Source organism: Amia ocellicauda, chromosome 9 (genome assembly GCF_036373705.1).
Source record: "Amia ocellicauda isolate fAmiCal2 chromosome 9, fAmiCal2.hap1, whole genome shotgun sequence".
Taxonomy (NCBI): domain Eukaryota; kingdom Metazoa; phylum Chordata; class Actinopteri; order Amiiformes; family Amiidae; genus Amia; species Amia ocellicauda.
Window position 1 is genome coordinate 14,856,896 of NC_089858.1, and position 22,599 is coordinate 14,879,494.

At 47.0% G+C, this 22,599-nt stretch overlaps 1 protein-coding gene across 3 annotated transcripts; it reads right to left on the reverse strand.

Annotated features, from left to right (window-relative positions):
* Positions 1–936: 936 nt before the first annotated feature.
* esrp2 (epithelial splicing regulatory protein 2) lies at positions 937–21,247 on the reverse strand. 3 transcript variants are annotated; one of them, XM_066713390.1, is made up of 17 exons: positions 21,094–21,247; positions 20,771–20,922; positions 19,923–20,051; positions 13,520–13,633; positions 13,056–13,170; positions 12,663–12,758; positions 11,974–12,028; positions 11,576–11,686; positions 11,183–11,315; positions 10,730–10,772; positions 10,027–10,328; positions 8,896–9,117; positions 8,460–8,646; positions 6,793–7,006; positions 5,696–5,876; positions 3,625–3,742; positions 937–2,615 (listed from the first exon to the last, which is right to left on the reverse strand). In XM_066713390.1, exons 2-16 carry the CDS (start codon positions 20,900–20,902, stop codon positions 3,653–3,655), a joined length of 2,124 nt encoding a protein of 707 aa, XP_066569487.1. In that variant the 5' UTR covers positions 20,903–20,922; positions 21,094–21,247; the 3' UTR covers positions 937–2,615; positions 3,625–3,652. The 3 variants fall into 3 exon arrangements, with proteins under 3 accessions (XP_066569487.1, XP_066569486.1, XP_066569489.1); XM_066713389.1 differs by having other exon boundaries at positions 8,448–8,646; positions 21,094–21,245; XM_066713392.1 differs by having other exon boundaries at positions 8,448–8,646; positions 20,771–21,245.
* Positions 21,248–22,599: the final 1,352 nt, after the last annotated feature.

Here is a 22,599-nt window from a genome sequence, read left to right on the forward strand (position 1 = left end):
TTCAGTCAAAGTTGCTCTTCTATCAGCTTGAATCAGTCGGCCCATTCTCCTCTGACCTCTAGCATCAACAAGGCATTTTCGCCCACAGGACGGCCGCATACTGGATGTTTTTCCCTTTTCACACCATTCTTTGTAAACCCTAGAAATGGTTGTGCGTGAAAATCCCAGTAACTGAGCAGATTGTGAAATACTCAGACCGGCCCGTCTGGCACCAACAACCATGCCACGCTCAAAATTGCTTAAATCACCTTTCTTTCCCATTCAGACATTCAGTTTGGAGTTCAGGAGATTGTCTTGACCAGGACCACACCCCTAAATGCATTGAAGCAACTGCCATGTGATTGGTTGGTTAGATAATTGCATTAATGAGAAATTGAACAGGTGTTCCTAATAATCCTTTAGGTGAGTGTATAGCCATAGTTCAGAGCAGATTTCTGTAACACAGTGAATCAAGTCAAGGCTGTTGAATGGTGAAATCACATCAGTGTCTGAACAGCCCTGCAGTGATGGTGAGCAGAGCAGAGCGAAAAGGCATCACATATCAAAGGAATAAGAAGTTATAATGCAAATCAGGCTGTGAAGCTGAAGCATCAAATATTTATCAAGCAGCTAAAACCTGTGATGTAATCAATCTCAGAGGACATTTTTCCCCATGAACCTAAAATGTGCATTTTTATTATATTACCATATTGGAATACAAACCTGGATTCAATTCTGGATTACAGGTAACTAAGCTATAGCCGGTTTACTGGATCAGAAAATGACATCACTGACATCCCCCTGAAGGCACACTGGAATATCAACATTAATTTCCCTCTTCATTGCTGAAGTCATATATTTTTTAAATCCAATATAATATGGTGTGTGTGTGTGTATATATGTGTACAAAAAAACTTTTAGTGAAGAGCAATGCTGACCAATGACAACAGTGGCCGATTGCAGTATCGCTTTCCATTTATTTTTTCAATACAAGAGGCATTACATAGAAATCTAGATTCAGACAAGTCTCAAACTTGTTTAAAATAAAACAATCAAAAACTGAAAAGAAACAAAACAGCTGTCCCTCTGACGAGGCCGTTCACACTCGATTCTGCTGGATTGACGTGCAAGGAGTGAGCACACTGACCCCCACCGCAGAGTCGATTCACTCCTGTAACTATCACATAAAAACAAATCTATATAGCTTATATGCATATACAAAAAAAAAAAAAAAAAATCTACAAAAAACAGCATGCTCTAGCAAGCACAGTAATTAGAGAGAAACAAAAACAAGTATCTTAGTTTTATAGTACAATATTTAATTCTGTTTAACAGTGTAAACAATTTTGCATGCAGATAAGGCCACATAAAGTAAACTCATTAAAAGCTACAGCCAGCAGTTTTGTTCACCTCTTAGGGAGGAAAAGGATTGAATTTCACAGTATCTGTAAATGTGTTTCAGAAAATCTTTTTTTTCCCCTCTATTTATAAAAAAAAAAAGCATGCAAGTCCAGAGGTAAAGAGGCATATTTTTATCCTGAATCATTAAAGGTTTGTGAGATAGCAAGCCTTGGAGAGGAAGCCCGTCTTGCACACCTCCTCTCTGACCAGAGAAGACTGCGCCCTCCCTGCATGCAGAGTGAATAAAATAATCAGATCCAACACTTCATGTTAAGATCTACAGAAATCTTTTTTTATTTTTATTAAGCAAAGCATTTATTTTATGTGGCCCCAACTAACATCACTTAGTATTGTTTTGAAAGTTAAATAAAATATAACTTACAATTTTTTTTTATTTTTTTTTATTTTTTTATGTGCCATGTTGCAGATCAGTAGTACAATTCCTATACAGTCCAGTTGGCAGTTGAAGGTAGAAGCGAATAAATGGCTTTAAATGGATGTAGTGCACTGCTCTGTGGATCGCACAGTCTTCTACATACCAGGTCAGTCAGTAAGGGATTGTGGTGAAGGAGGATCCGGTTTGGGAGTCTGGTTTGTGTTGGGGACAACAATCATCCCCGGCTGGGCAGGGTCAGACGGCTGCTGCTCTCTGTGGTCAAGCCTGGGTGATTAACAGGGATGCCCAGTTTGTGGTGTCTCTAGGGTGGGTGGGGGGTGAATCTGGCACAATATTGTTTTTGCATTGGTCAGCTCAGTGGCAAGACTAAAGGATTATAGAAGCCCCAGTGAGGCTTGCAGGATGACAGACAGCCCCGGTCAGCGGCGCTCTGCACTGGTCCTCAGGAACGCTGCTGAAATACTGGAAACTGAGACGTGGACAGCAGCCTCTGCGCTGGGAGGCATCTGCGGGACAGGAACAGGATGGGCTCCGGGGAGGGAAGGGGGTTCGGAAGTGCTCCTCAGCAAAGGGCAAAAGGCACAGTGCTGTGGTTCGGGAGGTTGTGGCTGCAGTGGTTTGTGTAGTAGTAGTAGTAGTGTTGCTTTACAGAGTCTGCCCTCCCCTGGCTGGGGGTTGTTCACAGCACACAAAGATGGACGCTGTGTCCGGAGAGGGGGCGGCCGGCGCGCTCCGTCACGGCCTGATTGGCCAGCTCCACGCTGGGGAAGGTCACCAGCGCCTCCCCACTGCGCTGCCCGTTGAAGTTATACAACACAAGAACCGCGTCGGCCTGGAGCTGCAACACAACACAGCACAGCACAGCGTCACTCTCCCCGCACACAGACCCCCCGGGAGGGAGAAATGCACAGCATCACCGTAAGCCTGCTCTCACAACAGGGAGTGTGATGTAGAGGGAAAGGAGACCCTACAGGCGAGCTACAACAGAATGCATAATAAACTGCTAATAAACATTTCTTTTAAAACACAGAATTGAACTGATCCAGTGAACGGAAACTCCAAACAGCAAGTTAGTTTGATTGGTTAAGCAACAGCCCTCGACTTCCCACCCAGGCCATGAGGCCCTGCACAGCGTAACCACACACAGGAGAGGGGGGCAAGGGTGTGGTCCTTCCTCTCTCCGTTTAGACCGTGACAGGAAGGACCAACACCCCTCCGAGAAGCTCAGCGAGCCCCGACTGCAGAGTGTGACCAAGCGATCGTGGCTCCCACAGAGCCGGGGACTCCAGCTGCACAGCCTGGAGGGAAACACACCAGCACTCCTTCCTCACGTGGATCAGAGCAACGGCGGCAAAAACAGATCATTAAAGCAGTGTAGGAAAGGCTGCAGCCACACAGGAGGTAAGGGAATCGACAGGGAAATCTCACAGGTACAGTATCATCAGGGGGAGGCACCATATGTATGTTTCAGGACCTAAACAAAATCGCCGGCTGAGATTGATCTCATGGGCTCATTACAGGGATTGCAAGTGACAGAGCAGCAGTGCAGTACTTTAAAACAGCAGCCTGCCCACTGCCCACAGGATCAGACACTGCAGAAGGACAAATCAGTCAAGTGTTAATCAGGACGGCGGCCACAACCACAACCACATCAGCACATTCAGAGAGAAGGAAAGAGAACCATTCCCAAAGGAACAAAACGGAAAGAGACAATTATAAAAATAAAGTAAATTTTGATGCAATGATGATTGTTTTTAGGATTAATTTTGTTTTAGTAAAGCACCACCCAAAAGCCCATGTTATCATTATGCCGTTATGGCCAATGGAAGCCATGCTAGGAGTCTTACCTTCTCCGATTTTGGAAAGGTGGGGCATTTACAAACAGAGCCATTCTTTGGGAGGCTGAATCAAGCTCCTCGCCTGATCACTCATCTGAATAAGGCTGCTGTAGTCATCAGGTGCGTACTACAGTACAAGTGTGACACACAGTCAGCATCAGGGCTGGGACAGGCGTCCCCAGACAGTTCACACACACACACACGCATTAACCCCTACCTTCAAATACACATTTTTATGCATTTTACTAAACCCATTCTCTCTTCAGCAATTTATTCTCCACATGTGTTGATTGTCTTTCTGTGAACACACACACACACACACTAAAAAAAAGTTTTGTATAAATCAATGGATATTACAAATTGAGAAATTAAAAATGCACTATGAATCTTAAAAAGCACTACAAATTCTCACTGCAGAATGAGTAACAGGGACCCATGTCCCTCAGGCCTGGACAGTGGAAGAAACATGGAAAAACATGTCAATTTCTCTCCAGTGTTGTTCTGCTGGATTGCTCTGGGCCTTCAGACACTCTGCCATGACCGGCAAGATGTAGCAGGGGGTGACCTCACCTCACCCCCTCCACAGAATAGTGTCAGTGATGTTGTGACGGCAAAGCTCAGAAACTGCCCAGTGGGGTAAGCATAGAGGACTCCTCTGCCATCAGCAGCATTTGCATACAGCTGGCTGCAAACCAGGTGCTGAACAAGGCAGGCGGATACAGTTAAACACCCTGCATACCTTTGACACAGTGCACTGTGTAAACACCCAAAAGGGAATGGAACTAACAAATTCATCATTACATTATAATAACTTAAAAACAATGGTTTTGCAGGCAGACCATTAATTGAATCTAAATAAATACAAATAAATGAAATGCTACATTTTGTGAGCAACTCAAATATGAGTGCATAGAGAAAATGTGCAGGTCTGACATCTGTTCGCAAAACAAGGCGCAACAAAACAAAAACAAACACAAAAAACACCCAGAAAGAAACATGAGAAAGCCAGTTCTAATCAGAAAACAGAAGTGTGCTTCCCCCAGCACCCCCACACCACCACCAGAGCTGGGGACTGCTTTAGACAGGAGCCCTGTCCAGCACACACGTCAACAGGGGGACAGTCTGCGGTCTGTGAGAGATTACAGTACTCCTGCCTCCTTGTGTGACCACAGGGCAGACAGCAGGGGGCAGCAGTGCTCACCACTCCAGCAGGATTGCCCTGTTGTGTGGAGGGACCCAGCGCAGGCCTACAGTTCCTATAGTTGAGCTAGAGCTCTGTGACCTTCAGTCGGAGGTCAGTCTTTAGCCCTTGTACAGCTGGCCCGGCCTTAAGGCACAGTCCACCCCCACTGCTCTTCACCACCTTCATTAATATGGTTATATTTCTTAGGAGATGACCTTATCCAGACAACTGACAATTGTCACAATATGAAATTATTTTTTATATTTACTGGAGCAATCTAGGTACAGTACCTTGCTCAAGGGTACAGCAGCAGTGACCCACACCTGGGACTGAACCCACAACTGTCTGCTCCAGATTCCAGAGCCCTAACCAGTCGTACCCGGATCATAATTGGAGTATATACCGAGTTATTCATTGGGTATGAGCAACTCAGTTGAATATGCAGGATGGGCGACAGAGGCAGCAGAAATCAGGGGCTGCGCTCTGACGTCAGTTATTTAATATACCTTAAACCGTGATTTTTCAGCATCCTAACTATAGTGTGAGCACTATTTCAACATGGTCTCTCTCTCTCTCTCTCTCTCTCTCTCTCTCTCTCTCTCTCTCTCTCTCTCTCTCTCTCTCTCTCTCTCTCTCTCTCTCTCTCTCTCTCTCTCTCTCTCTCTCTCTCTCTCTCTCTCTCTCTCTCTCTCTCTCTCTCTCTCTCTCTCTCTCTCTCTCTCTCTCTCTCTCTCTCCTTGGCTTAACGGCTTTGCATTCCCTGAGGTGGAAGAGGCTCATCAAATTGTAATGAAACGCACGCTCATTTTCGAGGCATCCGAGTCCTTGGCAGCAAGGGACTGGCTGACCCCAGGCTTCGACTCACTGTGCAGGACAGGCATGGCGAAAAGTACTGACCTGGTACCCCTGGAAGAAGCCAAGGATGTCTTTGACTCCAGTGTTGTAGGGCAGTCCCTGCATCCTGACCAGGGCACCAGGCTGGGACAGCATGGAGGCGGGGGGTGGTTGGCTTACGGCAGCAGCCAGGGTCCCAGGGGGGGCCGCGAAGTAGCCAACTGTGGTGGGGGAGACGGGGGGGCTGGGGAGGAACAGATACAGGCTTTAGAGACTACGTGGGAACCAAGTCTTAAAAATCATGAAGGGCATCGACCACATCAAACCAGAGGAGCTTTTCCAGATCAGCAGGGACACAAATGGAAATTGGGCATTCAAAATGGAAAACAGGAGACACTTCTTCACACAGAGAGTCATCACAATCTGGAACAAACTCCCCAACGATGTGGTAGATGCAAAAAATTTGGGAACATTTAAAAATAAGCTGGATAGGCTCCTTGGATCACTTGGTTATTAATGGACACCAAACGAGCACGATTATTATCATTCTTATTTTTGTCATTTAGCGGACGCTCTTATCCAGGGTGACTTACATTTGTACAGCTGGGTATTTTACTGGAGCAATCTAAGTGAAGCACCTTGCTCAAGGGTACAACAGCACTGTCCCACCCGGCATTTGAACCCACAACCTTCCAGTCATGAGTCCAGAGCCCTAATCACTACTCCACAGTGCCGATGGGTCGAATGGCCTCCTCTCGATTGTTAACTTTCTGATGTTCTTATGCTCTTATTGCGAAGCCACCGGCACAATGCAGAACAACACACTACAACTGTGGGATCTGGAATACAACCGAGTGGATATAGGCCTATATTAGTGTTTCAATCACATTCGTGTGTGACACAATATTCTGGTTTTGTGGTTTCCTACATTTATAAGAATTGCGTTTAATTAGATTAGGACTTTCAATACATTTCTTTTGAATATGTAATGACTGCCTGTCACCTGTAGACACATATCAATATTGGTCTACAGAAAATAACTAATTTTGCTTCAGACCCACACACATCTACCTTTAACATCTGCAGTCAGGCTGAGTGGACAGTTACTGGGGCTGGTGGTATAGTGTGAAAAGCAGGATTGCATGTCGCGGGGAGCTCACCTGGGATAATAGGCAGTATAGTTCATGTTCATGTTCATGTAGAGCTGTGCGTGGGGCTGGGGGGGGTAGTAGGCGAGGGCGGTGGGCGCAGTGTGGGTGGGGGGCTGGGGGGTGCGGGGTGTGGCCAGCAACGCGGGGGTCTGGTACAGCGCAGCCTCAGCAGGGATCATAGCACCAGGCGCGGAGAAGGCGGTGTAGGCCGGAGGAGACAGACCTACGGGGGCGACAGAAATGGTGAGAACAGAGCTCCCTGGAGCCAGGCTGGGAGCAGCCAATCAGCACACTGACCCGCACCGCCCACCGCGTCAGTGTCACACAGCGACATACTTAAACTAAGAGTTCGCTCCTGTAAAAAGCCCTAAACCCCCCAATAACATGTCATGTCATATTACATTTATCATTTTAAGGACAAATAAATTCTAAATGTTTGCTAATAAAATGACTCCATGCACTACCTAGTGTTAAAAAGAAGATTTAACTTTTCATTCACAGTCCTGCAGAATAAAAGCAGAGATCAGGAAGCTCTTCCTATGACCCTCAACCTTGGACACTCTGGAGCAGTGCATGGTGGGATAGCAGAGTGCAACCTTCATGAGCTCAGCTGCCAGCAACTAAATGAATGGGTCAGAATCGTGGAACAAGGGTTACCAGGGTGTTCCAGTGGGGAATGCTGGGTTCTGACCAATTTGATGAGCCAGGCTGCGCTCGCATGATCCAATGACCGAGCACAGAGCCAGGAGAGAGCGAGAGGGGAGTCAACGTCAGCTCCCCTCCCACACACACCTTATCCATAAAGTCCAGCACAACTCATTTTGAGTTCATCTTTACCATCCATGCTTTTTATGGTTGTAATTATCAGGTCTGACAAGTCTACTTCCCCACCACTGGAAAAAACACTGCACCACAATGAGCCAAAGAAAAAACAATATACATACAAACACATGAAAAGTACAAAAATATTGAATGCAATTTGTGTTCCAAAAACACAAAAAAGGAGAGTTCCTATTTATTTTAAAAGCTCAGCGGAAAACAGTGACTAATCAATAAGAGTCACAAGGGCAGCAGACTGCAATACGAGTCACATGTAGAAATTACCAAGCAGGCATCCCGAGGTCACACCACCAGTGCAGTGCACTGCCCAGCGGACTACAGCCCCTACTGCACCGAACACTCAGCCGCAAGAGTGGCCGGGTCCCGCTGGCACTGTGCGGCCACCCTGCCCTGAGACAGGAAACCCTGAACACAAGAGCAGTGTGTGTGTGTGTGTGTGGGGGGGGGTGGTGGAGGATTGGTATACTAATAATTGGCACATTCCTCCCCCTGTACCCGCTAAGCGCACAGAGCACCGCTACTCAGCTGCAGAACTACAGGAAGACAGAAAGCCCCGATTCCCCCCAATGTGCGCATCACTGACACCGGGAAAGCCTCCTACACCCACACAAATCACAGACTAAATTCATACATTTAAAAATTACTTTAAAACGAGAATTAAATCTAATAAAAATTATCTCCAACTCCTCAAGAGAAAGTGATTGACGTATACATTTTTCTTAAAATAAAAAGTGAAGAAAGTTCCAAAGGTCAAAGTTCAGAGGTCCCACACCTACCACAATCCCATGCAGGTGAGCCAGAGAGCAGCATACTGTCACACTTACATGGTAACTTACATGGCGGCGGGGACAGACCACTCCGGTTCAAAGTGCCCCCCATCAACACAAAACTCATCTCCTCCCCCGAGCACTGGAACACCTCCACATAGCGGTCCTTCATCATCTTCTTGTGGCACTTCTGCGCCACCAGGAATGCCCGCTCCGCAGACTTCATCTGGATAAACGCATCCCCAGAGGGCCGGCCCTGCACACCCAGCACAGAGAGGGGTCAGTAGGGAGCCAGGGGAGGCGAGGCATTACTTTACAACAGGCTGCAGGATATTGACAACTGGCTTCCCTCTCTTTTCAGTATTTATTAATTTATGTTTTAATACATTTATGGTGTTTTGTTAAGTTTGTATTATGATTATTTTAATTAAATCCAGAAATGTGCTAAACTGCAGTGCCTGCAGTTTCTCATGTGCTATCCCACACCGCTTCTCCGCACACTCACCTGCTGGTTGAGCACCATATGGACTCCGTGAGGCTTGATGTCAACAGTGAACTCGCCCATGAACTCTAGGATGTCCTCGATGGCGGCAGTATAGGGCAGCCCGCGGAGGCGCACGCAGTCCCGCGCATTGCCTGTGGCGATGAAGGGCTGTGGGATCACAGGCAGGATGGGCGGTGGAGGCAGTGTGGAGATCAGCGGCGCCGACATGTAGCGGTTCAGAACCTGGATACATGGACGGGGTGAAAGGCAGGGGGACAGGAATGGAGACACAGGAGGACAGAGGGACAAGCACAGGAGGGAGAGAAGGGCAGAGATTGTTACCACGCTCACCACCACTCTATACTTGTATGAAATCATTAAACATACGAGCCAAGACATCAATTATAAATAAATATATCCCCAGTTTTAATTTCACTTAATCTTTTACTTGTCCTCTGCTATTCCCTGCTTAGCACTGCACTAAACGGGAACACAGTGCAAAGAGAAACAGGAGTGAATTACAGCAGGGCTTCAGACAAGGGAGATGTACATATAAAGAGTGCAGGAACAGGAAGCAAAGGGCTGGGAGAGATTAAGCAGCAAGCCACGTCCTGACAGACCCAGAGAGGTGGAGGAGAAGCAAAGATAAAATTGGTGACCGATGTATTGATAGAGGAAATGCGTGTGTGACTGCCCTACTCGCTACAGCACAATATGACCTCCTGTGCAGGGACCTGTGGCTTTGCAATGCTCCACTGAAAGGGCAGGCATAAGTACTAGCACCCCCTGTCTTAAAGCAGTTCAATCTACTGGAACATTTATTACTGCTGCTGCTAGCCAGGATAAAGAACACTTATTAACCTAAATCAACAAGCGAATCACTGGGTCAAATGAAGGGTGCAAATACTTTCATCTGCAAATGTAAGTTTCTGTGTTGAATATTGAACTGTAAGGGACATGGTGTATGGCACAGCATTCCAGCAGGAACTGGGCCAACACATCAACAATTCAAGAACAATAATCATATAACAACAACCACCATTATTTAACAGCATGAAGAGCTCAGGTACATGGGCAACAACAGTAATTATAGATCAGCAACATCAACTACAGAGCACAGCAACACACGCAAGGCTCTCGCTGGGTGCCTACCTGCTGCACCTCCGCGGCCGTGCTGCGAAACAGCTCGATGTATCTCTTGCCCAGGATCTCCTTGTGCTTCCTGACGGCGTTCTGTGCGTACTCCTCACAGGCAAACAGAACGAAGGCGTCCCCGGTCGGCCGGCCGTCGGGGTACTTGACGAAGAGAAGGCCCTCCCGCCCGTCTGTCACAGGGCAGTCGGGCCCCAGGAACCCCAGCACATCCTCCACTGTAGCCGTGAAGGGCAGCCCACGCATCCGGATGATCACCTGGTTCTCCTTTGACAGGAACTGTGCCACCTCATTCGACGTACCTGACACAATGAGGGAGGTGGGGGGCAAGTTAGGACACTTATGGAAAGCACTCCCACTCGCTAGTTTAGCTGGTTGTTTTCTGCATGTTTACTTTTACTTTTGACCCCTTTACCAAAACCACTAGATCCACTGGGGTGAATGTGACTAGCAGTTTGCAACAGTACAAACATCTGGCTCTTGTTCACTGTCAGGGCTGAACCACACAGCGTGAGGCCGCCCCTCCTATGCCCCACCCCATTCCCCTAGTGCCCCACACTATTGCCCTTCTGCAGGGTCACACTGGGCACACAGGGCACATGCACCAGCAAACAGGCCGTTTGTCACACCCCTGCCACAGTGCTGAGGCTCAAAGACCACAATTGTAGAAATACAAATTAAAAATAAAAACAAAAAAACTCACCACCAGCTATCTTTAGGAACTCCTCCCCAGTGGCTTTGTAGACCTGCAAAGTGGATTTCAGAACAGCTTAAAACCACACTATTCCCAACCTCTCCCAAAGGTGTCTCCTGTCAAGTGAAATCTGTCTAAAATCTTGGCTGCACTAATACAGAGACCCTGCCTGCCCCCAACCCCCCCTCACTGCCTGCCTCTCCTGAGGCAGTGGCTTCAGTGTTTCTCCTGAAACCTGAAGAGACCCTGAGTAGAGACAAGTTAATTCATGCGGTGGGATTCTGTCTGTCTTCACCCTTGAACAGAATGATCCTCCTCCAGCAGAGAGCAGAGGAGCGCTCAGTAAGCCCTGCAGCGTTAGAGCACTGGGCGGGGGTCAGTGTTGGTGTAGGGTACCGTGCACCTGCATAGGCGTGGTGCCCTGTCAGTGGGTATGTAGTGTGTGCCAGTGTCTCGGCTCACCTCGATGTAGCGGCTGCCCATGTGGTGTTTGTGTCTATCCAGCGCCAGATCCCGGTGCTCCGGGCTCACGAACCGGACCAGCGCCTCCCCGTTCCGTCGGCCCTGAGCGTTCAGACACAGCGCTACACCGCCCCTGCCAGCACACACAGCGAGTCACTCCCACACACACAAAGAGCACATTGCATGACACTCAGACTCCACAGGACAACAGTTAGAAGTTGCAAGAGGCATCCCAAATAATAGATTTCAAGCCTCAAGTGGCACAAGTGAAGGCAGGAGATGGAGATTACTGAATATTGCACAGGAAGTAGGAGCAGAGTGACGACAGACAAAACAAACTAGGGCAAGGTCACTTCAGATCTGCTGCTCTGCCCGATTCAAATCCATCCTTACTTGGCGATGTTGAGGCCTTTAAAGAATCGGGCGATGTCCTGGTCAGATGATTGCCATGGCAGGCCACGGGCGCGGATGATGGTCTCACTGTCCACTGCTTCAGACTTGCTGCTGCAGGAGGAGACGCACACAGTGAACCCCGAGCACTCGCCAGAAAGCCTCAACCCCCCGGCAACACACACTGGGCTGTAATTTGTGTTGAGCAATATCACAATTCAAGTGGTTTGGAGAGGTTAAAGTATTACAGTTCGTGTGTAAGAATTGTGTACTATTTGCATGACATTTCTTGGTACAGAGCAAGAGAGGGATCGCTAGGGGAAAGGTTGTGAGGGCATCATGAGCGGGCATTTTACAGACCCCTTAAACCCTTCAACGCCTCACTGCTTTTGGACACTTACCAGGCACCTGTTTCAAATTTGTACTTGACAGTTTCACAGCTGCTGAACTTGTGATCTGTGAAATAAATAAAATGTAAGCATTATTATATTATAGTACCGAGAGCATTTACAATATTTTTTTAGGGTTTAAATTTACATATATACTAGATTCAAAAACAAATATGCAGACGTCCCCCTCCTGGCTTATCGCAGCTCCTGTCTTCAGTTAGGCTGGTTAACCACAGCATCAAACCCCCTACAACAGCAGTAACAGGGCCATAAACCAATAAAACACAGCGAGAAAGCCAGGGACACCCACCACCTGTGATTAAACACCGGCACGATGGCTACACAGAGATTACACTCCAGGAAGACCAGCGTGAATGTTGTTTTTGGGCTTGTGTGATCAACAGGACAACTGTAGAAATCAAGCCACAGTCCTCACCTGTCAGTGCGCACCAAGAGCTCATCTACAGAGGAAACACTCAAAATGGGCTACACTGACAGATTTTTGGAATAAATAAATACATAAAAATATCGAAGACTCAAAACTTAATGTTGTGGAATCTGGAGGCATGCCAAATACAGTTATTACATGCAGAACAGGGACGGGCACAGTGGCCCAACAGTCAGTCTGTGTGTCAGGGAGTGTCAGAGAGAAGCACAGTTGCCAATGCCTAGCTGTAGTGTTCGTGTGAGAGGGTACTCACTGTAGGGCTCAGAGAGGAGGCTCAAAACCACCAGCACCATGGATTTCACCTCCCGCAGACCAGCTGCCTCCTCCGCGGGCTCTGGGATGCACAGATCTGAGCGGCGTGTCAAGGACAAAACAAACCCACAGACAAACGCAACAAAACAAAAAAAACAATCTTCCCAACAACAGCTGAATTAAACCCCAGCCCAGCATTTGCCTGTCCCACACCACACAACAAAAAAACAGCCTCTGCTGCAGTCCAGGAGGGGTCTCCATATCTGCCCATCTATGCCCCTGCTTCTACACGCTGCACACTCACAGCCCACATGAATGGATTTGGCAGCACTTTGCGATTCATTTAATACCCACTCTAGCAGTCCGCAGGGTAGCCTGAATTATGGCAGGATACAGTCGGACATGGAGGACACTGTCAAGTCCTTGACAGGTCCGGCGTTTGGACAGCATTCGTGGAACTCTTTCCTCAGATCAACGAAGGAATAAAAACAGTCCGAGAGGACCAAGTTCTGCCAGGAGAGAGGGGACATGAGAAAAGGAACATGGTTAAGTAAGGCCCCACAAGCTGTGGTTTCACAAAATGAAAGTGATTTACTAAACCAAACAATTTAAAGATGGTAAGGACACCCATAAATGTGGGGCACTGGGGTTCAAACCAGTGAAACATGACAGTCAATGCAGAGGCCAGCCCAGCCCAGCCCAGTGACCACAGTCTAAACATCAGAAACCAGGAGACTGGAGTCCTTACATTGAATTGGCCAGGATTTGGGCCAGACTAGGGACTGTGGGAAGTGTGGCTCTGTGAGGCCAGTCGAGTGGGTGGGGGAATGGTAGGGAGCCCAGCCAGGCTGCTCTTACCTTCTTGGAGGCCTCTGGGTGGAAGACCTGTCGCACGAGCAGCGGCCCGTTGGTGCAGAGTGTGTAAGAGCTCCGGCCCAGAGCCTTCAGCTCACTGGACACCAACTGCTGGAACTGTGGGGAGAGAGGGAGTCAGTCAATGGCACCCTTCGGCCGCCTCCTACGCAGTAAGAGAATGGCCTGCACTCGAGCCTACCGATGCTCACTTTCATTTTCTCATAGGAAAGGCTGCACATCCCTTCAGTTTGGATCTGGTGTCCAGCATTTACATTTTAAATCTATTTTGTGCTTGTGGATTAGTGCTTTGATGAGCAGACTGTCTGCAGGCTGGGCAGTGCACAGCCGTCAGAGCCCATACTAGAGCCCACGACCTTAAGTCTCACACCTGTGTGGCACCACAGCATTCCACCAGAGCCAGCTCTCAAAAGCAGACATTTATTTTTGATGCATTTGCATAATTTACATAACCCAACCCAACAACCGCCATGAAGAGCAAGGAAAACAACCAGCTTCCTGGCTCTGACTGTGTGTGTGTGTGCGCAGTAAGAGCAGGGCCGAACCGGTCGGACTGGTTCCTGTTTGCCAGGGATCAGCGATGCAGGCGGACGAGTCTGAGATCAGGGATGGCCCTCGGGAGGCATGCAAGATATGCAGGCCAGCTCAGTTTACACCCACACCTCACAGCAAAGACACCAAGGACTGCAGGGCCTTAGCTGCTCCACTCCCAGTAAACATCCACCTGACAACACCACACCCTGCGCTCTTTGGCTCGGGGTGACGGGGTTATCTGATGCATTAAAGCGAATTAATTTAGCCAGAACTGTTCCCTTCCATAACGCTACGTTTCATTTGCAGTTTGGTAGACAATGTCTGAGACAAGGCGGTCAAATCCTCTCTATGCGTTTGTGTGTATATGTATTATAGAAAATACATATATGTATAAAACACATCTCTGAGTTGATCCTGAGTAAAGCTACTCACCTCCTAATGTTTTACACTTTGCTTTGTTGCAATGTACCTAGACTTATTGGCTATTAAAACAAACAAAAACATGAGTTATGATGAATATAGAGAGTTCTGATAGACAATTAACTAAATCTTGCTTGCTTGATATTTTTAGGGTGACCTAGAAAACCTCTGCTGTGCCACATTGCAGCTGGACAGAGCTGGTATTGAGGGAATGAGAAGGGAGGTTCAGCAGAGTTCAGACCCCGGGTATCTGGAGGTGTAGTTACTAATTGACCAGTCACAGGCAATGCTAAACGGAGTAAGAGTCTTTCTTTGATACTCTATCCAAACACCTCAGGGGCTCTTACAGAGATGTGTAGATGGCGCTCAAAATACTGCATATGGCGTGCCACACACAACTCTGTTCTCAGTCTGCTGGGGAGAGAATAGCATGCCCTGCCTGCTCTGTCACTGTCTGTCCATGGTAAGTGGTACAAACATACTAAATATTAAACCGCCTCTTGACAAAATAACTCAAGTGAAAGCCTGCTGGCTGTCCTGCTGCAGATGAATGATTAGTGAAGAATGACATTCAAAGGATTTGGAAAACACTACAGTCAAAGTCAAACACTGAGTAAAACAACAGCCTGTGGTTTGTTTCTTGCATAACTACCAGTTAAGGCTCGATTCAGGTCTGCTAGTCCGCAACCTGGTTGCTCCTTACAGATTAGGCTAGATCTCCAGTAAATCACAATAAGGATGCATTTTTTAAATAATTAAAAATAATACTATTAATTGGAACATGGGTAAGACACGACCCCCCCCCCCCCCAAACACACACACACACACACCTGTGCGTCATCCTGCGCACAGCTGAGTAATGCCTGGCCTCCTTGTTTGCACATGGGTCACACCCTATGCTAACACACACCCAGCGACCAGCCCTGTACAAACACCTCAGAGATTAGGCTGCCCCTGCAAGGGCGCAGAAGAGTCAATAAGAAAACAAACATTGTTCCCTGCACCGAGAAGTGGCATCTACTAGAACAGAAGTCCCATCATCCTGCCGAGGAACCTACTTCTTGCTTGGTGGCAGTGTCCGGGAGTCATTCATCACAACCGCCAGAATGACTGACGAGCACATAAACACCACAGACTGGGAAAACTTTGGGAAAACACAAAAGCAACCCTAAATCCAGCCTTGGCTTTTCACATCCTACTGTGTCTGAAATGGACAACTTCAAATGGACTTGAGAGCAGAGATGGAGCACATACAATACAACACAGAGCAACTGCAAGAGTGACAGTGCCAATGATGTGCTGTGGCACAGTGTGGCCTGGCCTGGCTGGCATGCTGGGGATGTGCAGGTCTGTGAGAAGTGGTGCTCTGTGCTACGCACCCAGCAAGGACGAGCACTCGGGGGCAGAGTGCGAGCTACTGATTGGCTCCTGGGCCAACAGGACCATGACTGTTTACCCAGTAGTGCTGCGCTGTTTGCTCTGTGAGCCTGCAACGTCAGGCAAGGGAGGGGCAATGTCTGTGGGAGATAACACTATGCACCGCACAGCACCGCACAGTACCTTCCTGTTGCATTACAACCATCTTTGGTGACAGACTGAGGTATAAATCAATATTTCTTCACACATGTGTTCACTGTGGCCCAGAGTGTGCAGAAGACCAACTGGTGTTCATCAGAATCCCTTGGTGTTTGCTGTGGGTTTCTGGCATTATCTATAGTTACATATAAATTGACCAGTTGATAAGTTGGCAAAACTTGTGTAATTTGTCTTTTTACTGCTTGAAGAGCAAGTAAGAGTTAGGGTTTTGCCCTCAACACAGTGGAACAATACATTTCCTTCATGGACAAAGGTCAGGCACATTTTTATTAATAACCATAATAAATTTAACAGAAACCTGGAGTTGCATTCAGAGGCAGTGAGATCCAGTGTTTGTCAGAAATGTGTACTGATGCAGCTTTCGTATAGGCTGCTCCCTGCTCACTAACAGCAGCTGTTTTGTGTTCAGGTTGTTCTGGTTGTGCTGCAGGCCTCAACTTGCTTGTGCGAGTCTTGTGCAACACCTGACAGAGATGATTTGCTTAAAGTGTGAACCTCTTGCGAACAGTATAGAGACCCACTCCCTGTGCAACGGCACTGTGGAAATTCACTGCAGCCAGTGGGTAATTGCACAGTGGAAAAAAAATGCCAAATTACGAACCCATCTGTTAAAACAGGCTGGAGCTTTATTAGGAGATAGTTGGGGAGAACCATTTTAAGAGCTAAGCATATTTGTGAAGGCATGGCATCCCTTGAATTCCCAAACTTGAACCCATCTTGGCAGAAACAGGTCTGCATGGCAGCGCAGGAATGAGTAGATCCCATGCAGACCGGGAAACACTACTGTGTTCCAAAGTCTTCCAGTAATGTCACAAAGTAAACACAGCAACGAACACATCTATGGGACCGATTCATTTCTCACAGCAACAATCATCTTTTACTGAAAATAACAGGCACAGGCCTCACAAACACAAATGACTCCTGCAGGCAGTCAAAAAACTCAGTCCTGTTACTCATCTTCTGACACCATTGGTTCATTACTATGCATAGTAAACCATTAAAAGACCTTCGCTACTGACAGTTTATTAAATGAGTGAATGCATTTAAGTAAATCGAAGGTAATGGCAAACTAATCTAATCAAGAAGAAGAAAGCATTAACAACTAAAACCAGGTTAGTATTTTTGCTAAATGTATTCTGTGTATCAATGTTCAGAGGCTTTCAAAGAATTAGCCTGGAAACAATGACTTGGGGAATTTGACCAGACATCTGGAATATATAGTAGGACCACAGGGAGAGAGAGAAACCGAAAATAATTTCTCAGTCTAGAACAGGGACTTCATAAACAGATGTGGAATGAATTGAAAGAAGGTTCAGTTCTTAGAATCCAGCAGTGACCAGAGAACAAGTTCCTGTCAGTCACTCTGCTGAGAGAAAAGTTCCCAGTGAATCAGTCTCTGCTGATATTCTCACAGGAAAACCAGCATTTGCTACCAGTACCATCTAAATGGAAACACAAATACCATCATTGCACTTCCCGTTCGAACAGTCAAATTATGTCTGCTTCATAAATGACTGTGAACGCTCATTGCAAATGTCTACAAGACAGCGCCAAGCTCCAGAGTGAGGGAAGGAGAGCATCAACCACAGCAGCGAAGTCTGCTTCCAAAACCATGCGTCCTGCTGGAGCTCGTCCCAGGCAGTGTCCTCCTGGTGTCACAGTGGACAATACGTGACTGTAGCACAGTCACGGCTCCCTGCTCTGTGGGGCAGTTCGACATCTGTCACCACAGCTACGGGGCACTCCTTCGAACTGCTTCATTGGAATGAATTTGTGGAGACAATTCGCAAAAACTTTTATGAATTAACCAATGACTAATCATTTCCTAAAAGTGTCACAATTCTGTACTTCCATTTTAATGACGTAGCCATAGAAACAGTGGTCTTCTGCAGGAGTGTAATATCCGATCTGTTGGGGGGGGCTCACCATGCTGCATTCTCAACAATACAGTTCACTGAGTAGAGAGACTCCCACACCTGAAAGTGGTTCTGCTTCCTGAGGACAGGCACTGTACTCATGTGGATGCTTTGCTATGTTTCATAGGGTGTAAAAAGCATCTGAAATGCTCCAAGAAGGAGATATTTGTTCTCTTCTTGATGAGGGAGAGCTTGCGACGCCATCGAGCCTGTCCGAACTCAGAGGAAGGTTTTCTGAGAAGAGGCTGTGTTTTTGTTTCGTTTTGTTGTTTTGGAGACTGCACCTGCCCCTCAGTATACTGCTTCTTTCCCTCCTTACCAAAACACACTTATTTGTTGGGCACATAAACCAAGCATAAGTAAACAGTAAACACTTTTACTATGCCAGCAGCAGGCAGACGCAGCAGGTAACCTCGCCTCCATCCCAAGGCTGCCTGACAGATGAGGAACAGTCCTGCAGCAGGAACACCACCTCACATCCTGGTTATTAAGCAACGCAAGTAAACTGCTTAAAAACTGTATAGCAACAGAACCGGCCCCCGCTCCCCACGGCCTGGGCTGTAATTAACAGTAGGGCGTGTTACCGAGTAAACATTCCGGCTTCCAGATGTCTGCACAGCACAAGAACCTGTGACAAGACCAGGCCTGCAACACACTTATCTGCTGCCATCATCCACTCTGCCTAACCGCACGGCCCCAGTTCAAACCCACTAAATCACAACTGCCAGGGGGGCAGGGGGAGATGGAGAGGAGGGGTGGGGGCTGAACTCCTCAGCTTCTGTGCAAACATACTGCTCAACCAGTACTAACTCCATAATTACCTGTTAATTGACAAACAAGCTTGTTACATACAAGTGCTAATTAAGGAAGGGAAGGTAAAGTCTCTTTTCAGGCAGGGCTGTTGCTCCCGTGGCCAGGCCTGGCATTGTTAGTGGCAGGGCAGGGCAAGGGCAGGGCAGAAGTCAGCCCCTCACCTCCACCTCCGCCCCCAGACTCTCCTCTCACAAAGACCTCACTCTCTTCCCTGGCCACCTCTCTGCCCCTTCTTTAAGAGAGATTGTGTCTGAGATTGTTCTGCTTCCCAAAATATGCTTCACATTCTTGTCTCTTCAAATACCAAGCTATGACACTACAGACTACACACCCATAATAATTGATTATATCAAAACCGTTTAAAATATTTAATAGAAATTGTAAGTGTATTGTATTAAATATGTCATTGAATGTCCCAATATGCTGTACTCTCTGCTACCATCTCTTAAGAAATAAAGTCTACATTACTGCTGGCCTCCTAGATCCCCCACCCCACCACACACGGCTTCAAGTCAGTCCCACTCTACCTTGCGGTCACGCAGTGCATTTCACAGAACAGAGCACTCTGAAAACAGAACCGCACCCCCCCCCTCGGGTAGGATTCTGGAATGTGGTACGGTTGTCTCGTTCTGACCAGAACACCGGAGGTGCCGACGCTTCACCTGCAGGTGTGTCAGCAGTGATCCCTGGGCTTGGTCTGTCAAACCAGTCTGACACACCGGTGGAGCAGGGCAGACCACAAAAGGTGGAAGCTTATTTCTCCCTCTCTAAAGAAAGAGTGCCGTCATGTTCAGCTCAGGTTCCTCATTCAGTTTACCAAAAAAAACATCATTCCATATGGAACACATCTACACATCACACCCAAACTCGACATGAGGCATCAGACTTAACTCGAAGCTGTCAATGTCAAACACACAGCCTGTATGCCAGTCACAGCAGCACACATCTCCTACGCCCAGGATCCAGGTGTCTGACAGCCACAGCTCTCCCCTCGCTACTTGTTATTTTCACAGTGAACACAATGGCATCACAGAAGGTGTGTGCGTGTGAGAGAGAGGAGAGAGAGGAGAGAGAAGAGAGAGAGGCCCTTCCCGACCACACGCACTCACCTGTATCAGAGCTCGGTCCAGGGGCTCGGCCTTGCAGATCTCCTCCGCCGTCAGCCCGGTCTCCTCTTTACACTGCTCGGTCAGCTCCAGGCTGTCGGGCTTTACCAGACACCGGTGAACCTTCCCCACCTGCGGAGCACAAACACGCGTTGCACTACTTAGCCGTTGCTGAACAAATGTAATACCGCCAGGGCAAGACAGACATCGCCTTCCTCAATACCCCTCCAATCACTAATCATATATATATTTAACACACACAGAGAGACAAATAAAGCACCACAACAGAAAGATGCCCGTCAGTCACAGGGAATACAATAAATACTAGGTAAGACAGTTGCTAGCAAAGCAGTTAATTGTATCCGCCAGGTTGCTAACCTTCCGCGGCGTCCATACCGATTGAGTCATACAACCAAAAAGGTGCCTTATTAGTATTTATAGAATTATTATTTATTTAAATATTACTATTATTATATACACGAAGGAAACGACACGACACTAAAGGGTCTTCGTTTCGTACTTTACAATACTCTTGTTTTTATAGATTGCAAAAATAAATAACGAATAGATAAAATTCACATTTATGTTTTAGTTCACTAACACTATCTTTAAGTAGTTCACTTATTTGTGAAAACTGTCCTATTGAGAAGTTTGGGGTTTTTTTTTTTTCCCCCAAAGGGCACCTTTTTGATAAAGACGTTTGCTGTCAAGCCTTTAAAAAAAATGGAGATTACAGATGACTCCTCTGGGAGCACATACGGATAACACCTGAATAAATACATATATATATATACATATATATATAAGTATATATATCGGGAGAAAGGTGAATCGAGTCAGATGGTCCGTACCTTTTTGTCCTGCAGATCCACAATTTGCCACACCAAGAGAATTAATTCCCTTTCATCCGACCCCAGTTTACCCCCATTCGCACCAGCTGTTGCCCCAAAGAACACCACCAGAGTATCACTGTGCGAAGCCATCAGGGACCACAAGGGAAAAACTACAATTAAAGCACAGATCAAACACAAATAACACGAGGGTCCACCTTTTTCCAAGTGATAAAGAGAAACAAACCAAAAAGGACCTAGAAATTAAACTGAAGAAAAAAAAATACAACAGAATAGGAAGCAGATAGGTGTTGTTTTAAAGAGCGCTCGACCGCGGACTGTACCTGATCCAAAATGAGTGTGCGCTCTTTCCAGAGTTACTGGTCTAACTGGTCGGCAAGGAGGAAAAAAATCCGGGTTTCTTACACGCTTACACCATAACAAGAGCCGGAGGAGTTTTCTCGACTTCTTCCCCCCTTCCTCCAGAGTTACCTGCGCCTGGCTCAGCCCTGAGGTACAAGTCAATCTCCGTACGGAAGAGGCCATTGGCTGATTCGGAAAGGTGAGGGCGGGACCTGGCCATTGGAACGTCTATGCAGCCCAACGTGATTGGCCACCTGTTGGTTTTCGGGCCCAGGAAGTGGTTGGAGGTGGTTTCAATGTGTCTTTCTTCCTTTCTTTTCGGACTCACCTTTACCAGTGAGGTGTGTCTCTCCGGAAAACACGGCGCTCTGTTCTTTCCCCCCTCTCTCCTGCCCCCCCCATGGTTTTGTTTTTGTTACACTGCCATTCCCTTACCGACCTTTCAAACCGCCACCCCCACTCTGAAGCCTACTGCACTGCAGCCTGGCCGTTGTTTGCTTTGTCAACACTGATTTCTTTTGCGTCGTTTAGAAAACAAACTTTGGAAGGTTAACTTTTTTCGTGGATGCCAATCTTAAAGATCTACTTACTTTCCATGCAGACATTATTGGAACCTTATATATTATTATTGAACAATTCCCATACTTTTTTTTTATTTCCTATGTACTTGCCTGTCTTATAATAATAATATTATGGAGGATGACTTTTGTTTAACTTATAGTTTGGCCCCAAAGCGTTCACAAGTGTTGAAAAGCAGGCTTTGTAAAGCGGGGTCTGGAGTCACGGGGTTGAAAACATTCTCTCAGTGGTTACAGTACACCTCTAAAATCCTTTGATGTGTCAGTGGAATGTGACAACAATGTATGTGACCATAGTGACATTCACATGTAATTTAAGTCAGGTCTTCACACCGCAGAATTGTGTCACCTTTGGGGTGCATTCAGCAGTTGCAGGGAGCGAAGTTGCTTCATTACTGGGTGGGAGAGGCTTACAGGCTTATGGGTGCTGCCACGGCATCAATCTGGATTGGCTTTACAGACACGAAGCCTCAAATGATTGAATAACTCTTGTCAAAACAACAACAAGAAAGGAACGAAAGCTTCCCATCAACATACCAAGTTTTCAGCTTCGGAGAATGAAACACACAGAACTGGTTTGGCGTTGGTTGTCATTACTAGGCATGAGGGTTAAGTGGTAAGATGAGCCAGACTGAGACACCTACATCACAGTAACTCTTGCCGCAGATCCTGACCTGCTCTGCCTGTGGACAGTCTAATACATGATCCAGCAGCCTGGGATTATTGTGACTCAGTCGCATGAAAATACATGTAAAGTGGCATCTCGCAGGCCTAAATGACTGCAAGTGGTCACGGTTGCCTAAGTATAATGAAGACCAGTGATCACAATCTTACAGAAATACCTGCTCTGTTTTGTATTTTCTGAGTTTGCTGCAGCCACTGCCCTGCGTTTCAAACGATGATGTCACC

What these genes read in the sequence shown, in the direction of transcription:
- esrp2 (XM_066713389.1), bottom strand. Translation starts at nt 20,902, where the DNA reads ATGGCTTCGCACAGTGATACTCTGGTGGTGTTCTTTGGGGCAACAGCT. An exon ending in CGGCCGCGGAGGTGCAGCAG is followed by an intron (nt 9,118 to 10,026) that starts GTAGGCACCCAG and finishes CCATGTATCCAG; the next exon opens with GTTCTGAACCGCTACATGTC. An exon ending in ATATGGTGCTCAACCAGCAG is followed by an intron (nt 8,647 to 8,895) that starts GTGAGTGTGCGG and finishes CTGGGTGTGCAG; the next exon opens with GGCCGGCCCTCTGGGGATGC.